This window comes from Exserohilum turcica, assembly GCF_000359705.1.
Source record: "Exserohilum turcica Et28A unplaced genomic scaffold SETTUscaffold_11, whole genome shotgun sequence".
Taxonomy (NCBI): domain Eukaryota; kingdom Fungi; phylum Ascomycota; class Dothideomycetes; order Pleosporales; family Pleosporaceae; genus Exserohilum; species Exserohilum turcicum.
In genome coordinates this window covers 540,463-553,413 of record NW_007359926.1, presented here as the reverse complement: position 1 = coordinate 553,413, position 12,951 = coordinate 540,463, and the positions used below count along the sequence as shown (strand labels likewise).

Genomic DNA, 12,951 nt, shown 5'->3' with positions numbered 1-12,951 from the left:
CCCTACCGGGGGAACGGAAGAAAAAGAAAAAAGAAGGGAAGAACAAAAGCATGGGGGGGTGCACAATCCCCTCTCTCTCTCTATGTCTGTCTGTATCCGTCTATCTCGCGTAACATTTTTTTTTCTCTCTCTCTTCCCTTTTTGCGTGCCCACCCGCCCTTCCGCTCCACTCTCCACTTTCCGAAGCCAAAAAAGAACGGATACATACAGCCCTATACCGACGTAGTCCCGCGGCCCCGATAATGTATGTATGGCGTGTTTGTGTTTGTGGGCGTATGTGTGATACGAGGGAGGGGGGGGTAGCGGGGTTTAGCGGGTAGGGTAGAGTAGAGTGTAACGGCGCAGGTAAGGCAGGTCGGATCTGTTTCGGTCGTAGGATCACTCAGAGGCATATGGGAGTGCGTGGGATCACAAAGAGCCTAGATTCAACAAGCCACCTATAGGCCTTGTACGAAAGGATATCAAAAGTCTACAGAGCTAGCTACAGGGAGTGTCTCAATATATACCTATCCTAGTCGGGTCCGAATTCGGATCCGACCTCGGGCGAATGGCTGATGAAGGGCGGCAGGTACTTCCTCCGATCCGGCTCTGGGATTGGCTCAATACTTGGCGAAGTTGTAACATCGTTACATAGAGTAGGGTAGGGGTATGTGTGCATGTGTGTGTGTGTAAAAGCGGGGAGGGGAAACTTTGTTTTTATTAGGGGAAAAAGAACGAGGAACGACAACAACGATAGGTGTGGAGTTACTAGATAGAGATGGAGATGGGAATGAATGGCGATGCAAGTTCTCGCTACTTTGCCCTTGGCTGGACTAAACACTATCGAGCCGGTGTTAGGCTGTCTTGGTACTAGTAAGTAAGTAGGACTGGGATTGGACTGGCGCAATCCTACTTACTACTTACTTACAGGGATCGCATCTATCTATCTATCAATCTACGCATGTATGTTCCCACGTTTCCAGGTACATACATACATACATACATACACCAACACAGACAGACAGACAGACAGACAGACAGACAGACGTCGTTTCGGATACAAGGATGCGAACCTCGCTACTCGCTGCTTATTCTAGCTCCGTCTTACACGGTACCCTGTCTGTTCCGCTGCCTTGCCGTGTCCTCCATGCACCGAGCGATACGAGCAACAGATACAACGATAGATAGGGGAGTGCGCAATTTTTTCCCCTTCTCTCTATTGCCCCTGCTTTGCTGTTGGGCGGACATGTTGAATTCGCGCGTACAGGTGCACATGGCTACACGTGTGTAACTGTGGATTGCGATGCGATGCGATGCGATGCGATGCGGTGTGGTGTGGGCACACACCCCCTTCGTCGTGACTGGCTCGCCGGGCGGCACGCGGAGCGGCATGCGGAGCGGCAATCGGAGCGGCATGGCCTAGGCGGTGCCCATGCATGTATACATGTAGATGTTAGGGCATGCCATGGATGCCCTATAGGTTGCATGCATGCGCGTGGCTGTATACTGTACACGGGCTGAGACCATGTGCTGCGTGCAGAGTTTGGGCGTGGCCCAGTAAATAACGTGTGAGCTCTTTTTTCTTCTCTCTCTCTCTCTCTCCGCGGAACAAGATACACACATACATGTGCATGTGATTGGGGCGAGTAGTTTGCGTGCATACAAGTACATGCATGCATACGGAACGAGCACGAGTAAACGTCATTTGCATCCATGTATGTAAATGTAAGTTTTTCCTTTTTCTTTTTTTTTGCTGGTGCCCGTCGGCACGGCATCGCAAGTTAGGCTGCGGAACCACACAAGTACTTAGACGGGCACATACTAGTCGTTTCCCGCGAGAGGAAAAATTCCCGAGCGGTTTCATCAAACGACCGTTGTTGGGCTGCATGTCGGTGTGTACACCTAGTAGTCGCAGCGTACATGCAACATGGCCCCTGGTCCCCCCTCCGAGTCTGTGTAATAATAGCTCACACCCAACAATCGTGGTCGTCGGAAGCTGCACCTTTGCGCGTGGGTGTGTGCGGTATTACACAAAGCGACCAGTCTAGATTGTGCGTGGGGTGGCGGTGGGGCTTGCATATACATACATGTAATGTACCTGGTCTCCGCCTTCACCGGGCTTAGGTAATGCTGGGTGTAAGATTTGGCATGGGGCACGGCTTTTGCTTGGTAAATGCTGACTCAGGCGACTTTGATTACTTGTTGATGCTGCGTCTAGGTGCATGGAGATTCATTCAGGGTTCGTCACGACATTATACATAGTGCTAAGCTAATACAGGACAGACAGGATGATGTATGGCCCACCAAGAAGCCGACAATGCGCCAGAGATGCAAGAAAAAAAAGTGTCTCATCATGCTCGTAATAGGTCCTCGTCAACCTCCCAATTATCCCATGTAGGGCGGTCGAAACCATTGGGCCGTGAGCTGCGGAGGAAACCGTTCCAGTAGCCGTCAATACAGACTACAGGCCTGATGGTCCTGACATTAGCATTGAAGCCTTTGCTGAAGCACTCTTGCATGTGTCGGTCCTCAAACAGCTCTGGGTGGGTTCTCCTCATTGTCCTGAGGGCGCGCTTGCCGACCTCATCCACTGAGTCGTAATGCCGCAGCTCGAAGAACTCCTTGTCGTGTTCTTTCCTCAGCTCGGCCATGGTCTTATCGTCGTAGAGACCAAGTTCGAGCAGGTATATGTCGTATTGGCACAGGGAAGTACGGCCGATATAGCTCCCCCCATACTTGGCTCGCTTGTGGAGCCCCACAAGGGCAGCAATGGTGCCCATGCAGCCTGTCCCGTAGTCGCTCATGGGAAAAGGTGGGACGACTGGCTCGTTGAGCCCCATTGCTTGGCCTTGTGCCCAGGCTACGCCAGTAACACAGTCTGCAATCTGTTGCCAGCCGGGGCGTGATGCCCATGGTCCGACATGACCAAAGCAGTTTTCGGAAACGTACACTAGGCCCTTGCCGCGCTTCTTGGCCAATTCGACAAGCTGCTGTGGCCCATATCCGAGACGAGCCAGGCTGCCCGGGCGATAGCCGTCGAGGACAACATCTGCAGACTGCAAGAGCTCTTCAAACGTTTGTCGGTCTCGAGAGTCTTTTAGGTTTAGGTCGGTAGTGTGCTTTCCAATGTTGGCATCTACCTGAAAGAAGGGTACATCGGACAGGTTCGGCGATGTGACTTTGATGACTTCAGCGCCATACTCGGCAAGACCGCGGCCCATTGCCGGACCGGCAATGATACGGCAAAGCTCCAAAACTCGGATGCCGGCGAGAATCTGCGGTTTCGGGGCGCGTGTTGGTCGGAAGGGCAGCGGGGTTGCTGGGGTGTCGGTTTCTAGCGGTTCTACCTTCCACGGCGGCTCCTGAATCATGGCTTGGCCATGCTGCGTAGCCCGAAAATCCTCCCACTTGAGGCAGGTGACACCCGCCTGCTTGATTTGGCGGTTCTTCTCTTCCAGCTCGTCTGCAGTAAACTGCCTCACATGGTCCTCAATGACCTTGATGCATTCGTGGTAGTCTGTCAGGTCGGGCCGGAAGCCCTCGAGACCGACCATGTTGAGTGCTTTTGTGGCCTCGAGCGAGCCATGGAGATGAAAGTACTCTCCAGGGTTCTTGGTCTGGTACAGATTTGCAGACAGCCTCCGGTACAGAATAGACTGTGCTTGGAGGAGGTCGGTGTCTGTGTGTGGTCAGGGGTGCCGCCACAGGCCTGGCAGAGTTTGTCATGCTCACCTTTGAGTAGTTTTCTGACCTTTGGACTTGACTTGTCCAGGCCGCCGACGGTGGTGAGATAGGTGGAGAAGAGAAAGGCCGTGGCTCTTTCCAGGTCGACGGCAATGGCACGCTGTCTCTGGTGGCTGTGAAGATCAGCTATGGCCGAGGCCACGCCCGCCTCGACCGCCTTGAGGGCTGAGATGGCCTCGGTCTGCTTGAGCGGACTGGGGAAGTAGGGAGAGCCCGTGTTGGCGGTTGAGAAATGGACACTGGCAATGTGCGGAAGGGCCTCGCCGGGCAGGTAGTCGTGGGCCTTTGCGAGCAGCTGGTGCAGGGCCGAGCGGGTGCCGGCCAGCAGGGCGTTTCCTTGGGTGGCATCAACGGCGTGCGTGTGCTCTGCTCCGAGGAAGGGCGCCATGATGATGGTCGACCGACGAGTGTTCTGGCAGTGGTAGGGCTGGGGGACGCGAGCGGCAGCTTAAGAGCGAGCCGTGGGAGGCGTGCGAGACGGGCCGGGCAGCCATGACGATGATGGCAGCCGTGGGCGGCGCTGGACAGTCGAGGGCGCGGCAGGGCGAAGCATGTCCTTGTCCTGGTAAGCAGGCGTGGCAAGGAGCATCGGGTACCACCCAAGGCGTGCATGTCGACGGGATGCTTCCCAAGACGGATCGGCAGACGTCGCGCGGCGGGCGAGCGCTACCCGACTTTCGGAAAGGTGCCGGCCCAAGCTTTCGAGTTCCCTTGATGGCGCCAGGAGATCGATCGCTCCCAAAACCCCTCGCAGGCCCAGGACCGCCTCCGTCGCCCGTCAAGTCGTCACCGGTCCGCGCATCAGCTGCACGCCAGGGCTGTGGGACCGTCTACTCGCGCCCGCCTCGGCCGGAGCCATCGATGCAACACCCGGGGCGCTTCGCCTTGTCTTCACCACCGTCACGTCGAGTGCATCTTCCGATCACCTCATCCTTCCGCCGCGTCGGCAATGTCCCCAACGGCCTTCACTGCTGAGGGCTGCACGTGACGAGACCACTGCCGAGGCGCGCAGGCGCAGGCGGTACACGATGACGCGCCCAAAGGTTCCACCAGGTCCGTCTGCGCGTGGGTCGGTGTGGCTGTCCTACTAATCCGCCGTGGTGTAGATCAGCGGCAGCGCACCGCCCAAGCATGTGAAAGCTGCAAACGCAGAAAGCAAAAGGCAAGTTCGTGTGCTTTCATACTCGCCGTCGTCCGGAGCAGCGCCAGGCGCCTCATCAATTCTGCTTCCCGTCGCGGAGCTCGCTTGGATGCGCGCGCAACCCTCCAGGCCGCACTGTGCCGGGCCACGCTTACTTTTATCCGGCCATGTTCAACACATCAGACTCGGGTGCTCAGAGCCAGAGCAGTAGACCTGCCCGCCATGCGTCTGCCCGGGGGCCATGCACCCGCGGCACCGGAGACATAGGCCGGCTCGACTGATGGCATTGCCTGTGTCAGCGTGGCAGCACTGTCAAGACTGTCCAATCACCAAACCCATGGCTAACGAAAACAAAGTGCAACGGCCTCCAACCTTGCAATACATGTGACAAGGTAAGCATGCCAACTTGCCCACTTGCCCACTTGCCCACTGGCTCAGTTGCTGAAAACGCCCAGCGCAAGTTTACATGCATCTACACGGACCGAGACCCAAGCTCTCCAAGCGAAGACAGGCCACCCACTAAGAGGCGCGTAGTCGAGACTACTGGCGACGCCCGAAGTCCACTGTATGTATCCTATTCCCACCAGAACGACGGTGACGGTGACGGTTGCGAGGCCCTGGTGCATATACGCTCACTTGACACCACTCATCCGCTTGGCCCCTCCGCTTGGCGCATCACCCATACTGACTCGATGCTGACCCTCCAGTGCGAAAGATAACTCTGCATCAAACACACCCACAAACTGCCAGGCACAGCCCTCGCCTCTATTATCCCTACACCGACGGAGATCCTCCGTCTCCCATCAGCCCCCCCTGACATCACATGGCCTGAGTTTGGAGCAAGAAGCACCACCCTATGCAGCCCCTGCTTCCCGGCCCACGATTGACCATGGGAACACCTCAGTGACTCAATTGCCAGCGAATCATGGCAGTGAAGGTACCGGGCGTGCCGTGTCACTTGCCAATACCACGCATGACGGCGGAGATGATGTCGCAGAGTTTCCGAGCCAGAGTCGGATGCTGCAAGACCCCACTGGCCGCGTGTTGTACATTGGCGACGCGGCTACACTATCTTTTCTTCAGCTCCTGCGGATGATGGTGGAGACCGTAGCCGGTCCTTCTCCATTTACCACTGACCCTCGCCGACACAAGATAGTCGAAGGTCAATTCTCGCTGCCACATGGCTACCAGCACACCCATCTCCTGCCCGACGAGCGAACGGCCCGCGTGCTGGTCGAGGCATTCTTCGTCAACACTCATGGCCTGCTGCAGGTCTTCAACCGCGACCGTTTCTTTGAGAGCCTAGAGCAATGCTATTCGGATCCACTCTCGGCCAGCCCGTCATGGCTGTGCCTGCTCTATCTGGTATTTGCTATTGGCTTGACCATGGCGACGCCGCTGTCTGGAAGTCCAGAGGCACTCATTATTGACAAGCTTCGGAGCGAGCATCTCGACCGAGCGGAAGCATTCTACCTGAATGCCAAGAGTTTGAACGACCCCATGACTGGATTAGAAGATCAAGACTTCTGGTCCGTTCAGGCCTTGCTGCTCATGTCGGTTTACATGCTGGCCAAGTCGAAGCGAAACACTGCCTTTGCCTTGCTGGGCATGGCGGTGCGATCTGCGCTTGCACTGGGTCTCCACAGAGAGGAGACCATGGTGATATTCAGCCCAGAGGAGCAGACACAGCGAAGGGACCTGTGGCGGTCACTTTTTGTCATTGACCGTCTACTGTCATGTTCACTGGGCCGCCCAACTGCCATATCCGAGGACGACTGCTCGGGCGATATTCTCCAGCCTCCTGACAGTGCACAAGACCAATCCTGGAACTTCGCCTTAAAGACGGTGTATGACTACAATGACACTGGGCCTGCCGCGTTGGAAGCTGCCGTCCGAAGTTGCAAGGTGATTGGCATCATCTTACGTAGGGTGTATCAGAGACGCAAGATCAGCACGCGGCTTGCGCAAGAGATTTCAGACATTTGTAAGGCATGGCCACGAGCGTTGACACCCATCCTACAGTGGCGACAGGCTGCAACAGCATCGCCCAGCCAGGGCGTGGCTATTCTGCACGTCAATCTGTTTTATTGTCATTCCATCATTCTTCTGACTCGGCCGTTCTTGTTGTACATTCTCAATAAAGAGACACAGCGTCACGTCAAACAGCCAGGAGACAGAGGCCCTCGACCTTATATCCGCATGGAACGCTTCAGCGAGGCGTGTGTCATTGCCTCAGTGCATACGATTCTGCTGATACAAAACGCTTTTGAAGCGGGCCACTTGTCGCGTCGCAACCCAGCAGTCATTTACTTTCTGTTTGCAGCCACTCTGGTGATTCTCGCCAGCGATTTTGCCCGCCTCTATCAGATTGATGTGACGGACAACTGCGTGGCCAATGCCATCAATATCATGAACTATTGCGCGGAGAGCGATCAACAAGCAATTCGGCTTGTATATATACTCAGCACTTTCCGCGACGTAGTCACGCAACAACGCCTGCGACGCAGGGACAGCCAAACCACCAATTCGACCCTACCGAGCATAGCATCACAGTTGTACGGCGCCCATGTGCCGACGCCCCCGCCACAGCAACAGCAACAGCAACAGCAGCAAACCCCAATGCAACAACAGCATGTTGTCCCGAATGTCACTGGCCTAGTCCAGAATCCCATGGACGGCACGCCACGCCTCCACCAAGTCCCTGTACACATCTATCCTGGCCTCCACACAGCACCCCTCAACGAAACGACCCCAACGCACCAGACCCAAGCCCAAGCTCCAGCCCAATCGCAGTCCCAACTCTTGCATGTACCCAATCCAGGCGCAGTCCCGGTAGCCCAGCAGCCCCAAGCAAACACACTCAATCCGCCTCAACAAGACTTTTCAGTGCACCTTTCGCCCATCCAGGAGCCGGGGCTAGATCTATCAGCGAATTCAGTACCCATGGCTACAAAGACACCATCGCTATCGACGATGCTGGATCTCTCTGCATTGGAAGCCACGCGGGTGCCCAGTCTGCACAGCGAGGAAAGCGGGCTGGACGAGCAGATTGACTTTGATACGCTATGGGCTTGGCCCAGCAATACGCCTGCAACGGGAAGTCCAAGGGGAGCAGACGGGGGGAATGGAAATGGCAATGGAAATGGCAATGGAAACAATGGTGGCGGACGAGTAAATGATAGGGTGCAGGGGATAAGTGATAGTGCTGTACCCATGTTTGGGGTTAGTAGAGCAGGGGCGGCGCACAGAGACGGGTAGATTGGTAGGTGGGTAGGTGGGTAGATGGGCGGTAGATGGTTGGATTGACGAGCATGCACGGGCTTTAAATGATGTGGGGAGGAATCTGACATTTCAATGCGTGTACTTGGAAACGTTGGGTTAGCGTCATGTCCTTGGTCTCCTGATGCGGTGTTGTTATGTCAAAGAGTCATGGTAGCTTTTGTAGTGTTTATAGGTTCGCTGTTTCAGCTTGTAATGTAACGAGGTATGAATGGGATCCATGGGAGAAGGGTGCGAAACCAGCCATTATACTTTATTTCTTTCTCCAAGTAATTTCAGTGTCCAACGCAGCGGGGTCCACAACACATACAGCCACCTTGCATGTATATTCGTACTTTTTTGTTTCACATTCGATAAAAGTTAGCCGGGGGTATATGCCAAAATCAAGAAATCTACCAAAACGAAAAACAAAAAAATCCAACTTGCACCCAGAAACTCCTCAAACGTATGCGGTGACAGCCATTCAAACTGTTTTTTATTCTCGCCACTCCTTGGCGCATTGAGTGCACTGTTTGGTCGTTAGTAAGAGTCTTGTGGTGCTGGAGCAAAGCTGAATTGACCTTGTAGAAAGCCGTCATAGGCTCATCTGCACTGCGGATTTGTAGCTGGTACCAGTAGGCTTCGTGGTTTCTGCATTTTTCGTTTGGACATTGGACTTTTTTGTGGCGTTAGTCGATCTTTCTCTGGATCTCACTTTCTCTTTCTCGGTGTGTGACATACCCTCCGTCTTATCGACATTGTCCCAAGCACCCTTTCCGCCCAGAATATCCTCGACTTCCTTCTTCTTCATGTACTTGCGCTCGTAGTAGCGCTTGTTGATGACAAAGTGGTAGGGGCACGTCAGGCACTCGAAGCGGTTCTGGCCGACGAAGTCTTCAGTCGTAGGGTCGCCTGGGGGGACGGCCGACACGCGCAGCATGTTGCTGCATGTTGGGCAGACTAGAGCGGGTGTGTTGGCGGGGGTTGCAGGCAGCGTGTGGGCGGGCAGAAGAAGAAGCAAGCATGGATGACTTACAGAGCAGCATGGCGGGCTGTGGTGTGTTGTGTTGTGTTGTGTGGATGCAGAGCGGCTTTGCAGCGGAGGGCGATGGCAGCGATAGTCGCCATGGTCAAAAGATTATGGCGGGCCCCCCATGGCGCTAGGGCCGGATGAGGCAAAGTGCGGGGCGAGAGGTACCAGCAGCCAGTCGTGGGCGGAGGCAGAAGGCGCAACCTGGCTGGCAAAGTCGGGAGGGGAGGGGGCGACATGTTTACTGGGCGGTCTCAGATTGCGGGCTTATGCACCTCGCCCCCCCTCCCTGGCCAGCAGTGAGACAGCGACGGCGACAGCGAGACAGCGAGCGAAAGGCGAGGGCACGTCACTCACCAACTTCACTGGCTGCGTCCCTCGAGCGCCTTGGACGCATCCCCAACGACAGCCGCCTGCACTTCGCTCCTCACCGCCCTTGGCCCTGTCACCTTATTTCCGTTAGCACTTCCGAAGTACCCCGCCAGCACCAAGTCGAAACATTCACGCGTGCGTGCGCCCAAACCGTCAGCCACCCAACCCTTGTCCCCCGTCCAGCCCAGTGCCAGTCACCTCCCACTGTGCGAGCACTCCCACGCGAAGACGCTTCACCATGGCCGACGAAGACGTATGTAGACGGCTTTCTGTGCCCGTGTGCCGGCTGCATGCTAACCACCTGCCACGACCCCCCAGGGAGCCTCTCCTCGCGAACTCATTCTCGAAGCCTGCCGACGCAACAACACCGAACTGCTGCAGGACACATTGAAGGAGCTGACGGCGGCCGCGACAAAGTCGGGAAAGAAGCCCGAAGACCATGTTGCCGACATACTCAACAATGCGCGGGACGGCATGGGCAACGGCTGTCTTCACGTCGCTGCCACGTACGGAAGCTGTGAGTAGCCGCACACAACCCAGGCAGCGGGCTGGGCCATCGAGATGCTAACGCCTTGTCTTCCCCCTCTGCAGTCGAGGTCATCGACATGCTGCTTGACCAGGAAGGCCTCGAGATTGACGAGATCGACCGCATGGAACAAGACACGCCCCTCCACAAAGCCGTACGCTACGTCAATGCGCTCGACCAGGACGTCTGGCAACACGGCCAATCCATCGTCGCCATGCTCCTAGACGCGGGATGCGATCCGAGAATACGGAACAAGGCCAAGCTCAAGCCCGTCGAGCTCGTCGACCCGCGGAACAAGGAGCTGAGGAGCATGCTGCAAAAGGGCGAGTTTGCCATGCAGATGGGCGGAGACGTTGTCGAGGATGACGACGACGGCCCCGCGGGCACGGGAAGCGAGAGCGACTGAGGACGTGACGAGAAAACAAGGCAGTTTCGAAACTCATCATTTGGCCTCCGCTTTTTTGAAGCATGATAGCAGGGCTATCTTCATTTAGAGTAGACGCGTCTGTGTGCTCCTCTCACCACCACGTCTCGGCGTTTGCTATGGATCTGAGCATGTCTATAGAATCAGCTTTGAAGCCGTTTCAAACAAGCGGCATGTAGCCAGTCGTTGGTTTCCACGTCGCCATGACTACTGTCCTTGCATGCATCCGTGGTGTCGGCACCAGGAGCGGCCTTTCCCCTCCCCCTCCCTCTTCCCCCCTTCCTTTTTTTTTCTCTTGCGCAGTGAGGTGTTCTTTAATCAAATTTATTTCACGTTTTCCAGTTCAGATGCCATCTCGAATCAATCTTGTTGCTGCTCTCTCGTGTCAGTGTCTGCGTTTGGGCAGATTCGTTTTTTGCTTTGTCATGGACTGACCTCAGGCGGCGGCCCAACCGGCCTGACCATTCTTTCCAGCAGCTGCAGCCTCGTCTTCTCGCGCGGCTGGCCCAGCCCAATACTCATGTACTGCAGCAGAGGCGGGTGTCCGACGTAGCTCGACAGCGAGTCGCGCGCAATGTTGGACGTCCATTCGTGTTTGTTCGTGTCTGCGCTGCCGATGCCGATGTAGCGCGCCTGGAGCGCCTCGAGCTGTTGCTGTGCGCGGAGTTTGTCGGCCATGGCTGCAGTGTACTACGGGGCTGAATCGATGGTTTACTGGGATTCCTCACAAATGAAAGTCGCGCTTCGTAACAAAGTCGCGGAGACTGGGGCGAACCGCGGAGGTGCGTGCAGGAGGCCGAGCTTAGTCATGACGCATCCACAGCGCCTTCTCCCATAGTCGCAAACCACCCTTCCATCACACCCGTGCGTGCCCAGCATTCTTTCACCAAATCCCAGAAAAAACCCAGACGGATATTACTGCGCTGCTTTTTGCGTGTCGCCGACCGCCCCTTGCGAACCCGCGACCCCTGACTCCACACCATGAGCAACGAAGACACCATTATGAGCAACGCGCCGCTGACGCCACGCGACGAGCCCGACCTCACATCGCCCATAGTCGACTTCTCGCCGTCGACGGTGCGCTACGACGAGGGCTTTGAAAACAGTCTCATGGAGCTGATTCTCAATCCGCCAGCGGCAGCCTCGCCGCGCAAGCCCTCGCAGGAGATTCCTACCATTTCGGCTGCGCAACTACCCATAGCATTGTCGTCGCATCTGCGCACCCACAGCTCGCCGATCCCGGGCCTCTATCTCACGCACAAGAACGGATACTACACTGGTGGGCCGGGCCCCTCGCCGCATTCCGTTCAGGAGTTTGCCGATCGCTTCATCCGCGAGCATGGCATTGAGGATGCGGGGCAGCTTGAGAGAGTGGTGGAAGACGTCGTTAGGAGCAAGCTGCAGGAGGTCAGGGAGCGCATGGAGAGGAGAAGGGAAATCGTCGAGAAGAACAAGGCCGTCGAGAGGGAGCTCGAGGATCTCAGGTTGCAGCGCAGTGCTGAGCTGAGGGTTATGGAGCGGGTAAAGGGTAAACGGCGATGAATGGTGGTGGTTGGCTAGGCGCAAGAAAGACAATACGAGGGCGTTTGGAAATCGACTTTGGCATAGTCATGGGAGGGGAAAGGGGGGTTGGTGTGGCGGGGCTGGGCTCAGTTTTTGAACGGTGAGGAAATTATGATACCCGACATTGCGATGTCACGACTGGTGGGGACGCAGACTCCATCCTTTTTTGCTTCACGGGCGCAGCAGGGCTGTGTCTGTATGTTCCATGTGCTCTGAATTGCGGCATATGCACTAGAAGTGGAACAATAACAACAAGTCTGTGTTGTATATATAAGATCAGCGACGACAGGGAGGCTCTCTCGTGTGCCAAATCTCACACACATGGACATTTTCGTTGATACTGATACCCAAGGCACCCTTTTTTTCCCAATACCTTGCGTACACCTACACCGATCAACCAACTGCATGCATGCCGATAACCCTTGATCGACATACATACATACATGTATGCTCGACACCCATATCCCAGCAACCCACACTCGATAACATGCACAACTATACTTCCCCGAGCCGTCTCCACCACACCACCCGCGCCACAGCCACAGCTCAAGTCGGACCCTGGATCGGCACTGCAGCGCCGCGTGGACTCGTTGCCAATGACGCCATTGACCTCCCTACCTGAGACAACAGCTCGAGGCGGCGGAAATAAAACAAAAAAAAACAGAAACAAGAAAGAAAGAGTCATGTGCTGCAGTCATTATAGTTGGGGGAGGCCTTTAGTGTGCGTGACTATGACTACTCGGGTTTCCTTAGCTTGAACTTTGCTCGTTACCTCGAGTTACGTATGGGAGGCGGTAAGAGGGATAAACGGCAAAGCGCCAAATGGGGTCGAGGGGAGGCAGATAAATAGAGGGAGGCGTGGGGCGGGGATTCTTGTGTGCAAGAAAAGGGCTTGTGAGGAAAGATTGGCTTGG

The 12,951-nt window shown here is 55.8% G+C and overlaps 7 protein-coding genes across 7 annotated transcripts; 4 read left to right on the top strand and 3 right to left on the bottom strand.

Annotated features, from left to right (window-relative positions):
* Nucleotides 1–2,203: 2,203 nt before the first annotated feature.
* Nucleotides 2,204–4,111, bottom strand: SETTUDRAFT_145684 (uncharacterized protein; the record flags this gene model as incomplete). Its single annotated transcript, XM_008023855.1, has 2 exons — nt 2,204–3,658; nt 3,712–4,111. 2 exons carry the CDS (start codon nt 4,109–4,111, stop codon nt 2,331–2,333), a joined length of 1,728 nt encoding a protein of 575 aa, XP_008022046.1. The 3' UTR covers nt 2,204–2,330.
* Nucleotides 4,112–4,215: 104 nt separating this feature from the next.
* On the top strand, nt 4,216–4,698 carry SETTUDRAFT_25417 (uncharacterized protein; the record flags this gene model as incomplete). Its single annotated transcript, XM_008023635.1, has 1 exon — nt 4,216–4,698. The coding sequence occupies one exon, from the start codon at nt 4,216–4,218 to the stop codon at nt 4,696–4,698; it is 483 nt and encodes a 160-aa protein (XP_008021826.1).
* A 564-nt stretch (nt 4,699–5,262) lies between these two features.
* On the top strand, nt 5,263–8,122 carry SETTUDRAFT_25416 (uncharacterized protein; the record flags this gene model as incomplete). The annotated part of the gene is made up of 2 exons (XM_008023634.1): nt 5,263–5,429; nt 5,572–8,122. The coding sequence occupies 2 exons, from the start codon at nt 5,263–5,265 to the stop codon at nt 8,120–8,122; spliced, it is 2,718 nt and encodes a 905-aa protein (XP_008021825.1).
* A 388-nt stretch (nt 8,123–8,510) lies between these two features.
* On the bottom strand, nt 8,511–9,334 carry SETTUDRAFT_167077 (uncharacterized protein). Its single transcript, XM_008023854.1, has 4 exons — nt 9,159–9,334; nt 8,864–9,082; nt 8,704–8,798; nt 8,511–8,651 (listed from the first exon to the last, which is right to left on the bottom strand). Exons 2-4 carry the CDS (start codon nt 9,060–9,062, stop codon nt 8,619–8,621), a joined length of 327 nt encoding a protein of 108 aa, XP_008022045.1. The 5' UTR covers nt 9,063–9,082; nt 9,159–9,334; the 3' UTR covers nt 8,511–8,618.
* A 428-nt stretch (nt 9,335–9,762) lies between these two features.
* SETTUDRAFT_25414 (uncharacterized protein) lies at nt 9,763–10,456 on the top strand (the record flags this gene model as incomplete). The annotated part of the gene is made up of 3 exons (XM_008023633.1): nt 9,763–9,777; nt 9,843–10,041; nt 10,116–10,456. 3 exons carry the CDS (start codon nt 9,763–9,765, stop codon nt 10,454–10,456), a joined length of 555 nt encoding a protein of 184 aa, XP_008021824.1.
* A 378-nt stretch (nt 10,457–10,834) lies between these two features.
* On the bottom strand, nt 10,835–11,152 carry SETTUDRAFT_25413 (uncharacterized protein; the record flags this gene model as incomplete). The annotated part of the gene is made up of 2 exons (XM_008023632.1): nt 10,835–10,846; nt 10,910–11,152. 2 exons carry the CDS (start codon nt 11,150–11,152, stop codon nt 10,835–10,837), a joined length of 255 nt encoding a protein of 84 aa, XP_008021823.1.
* A 250-nt stretch (nt 11,153–11,402) lies between these two features.
* On the top strand, nt 11,403–12,368 carry SETTUDRAFT_167075 (uncharacterized protein). The gene has a single exon (XM_008023853.1). It carries the CDS (start codon nt 11,456–11,458, stop codon nt 12,014–12,016), a length of 561 nt encoding a protein of 186 aa, XP_008022044.1. The 5' UTR covers nt 11,403–11,455; the 3' UTR covers nt 12,017–12,368.
* The last annotated feature ends 583 nt before the right edge of the window (nt 12,369–12,951 follow it).

Bases quoted from the DNA above. Each gene is read 5' to 3' on its own strand.
- SETTUDRAFT_167075 (XM_008023853.1), top strand. From the start codon at position 11,456: ATGAGCAACGAAGACACCATTATGAGCAACGCGCCGCTGACGCCACGC.
- SETTUDRAFT_167077 (XM_008023854.1), bottom strand. From the start codon at position 9,062: ATGCTGCGCGTGTCGGCCGTCCCCCCAGGCGACCCTACGACTGAAGAC. The intron at 8,799-8,863 runs GTATGTCACACA...GCCACAAAAAAG, and splicing joins CAATGTCGATAAGACGGAGG to TCCAATGTCCAAACGAAAAA. The intron at 8,652-8,703 runs GTCAATTCAGCT...ACGACCAAACAG, and splicing joins CTATGACGGCTTTCTACAAG to TGCACTCAATGCGCCAAGGA.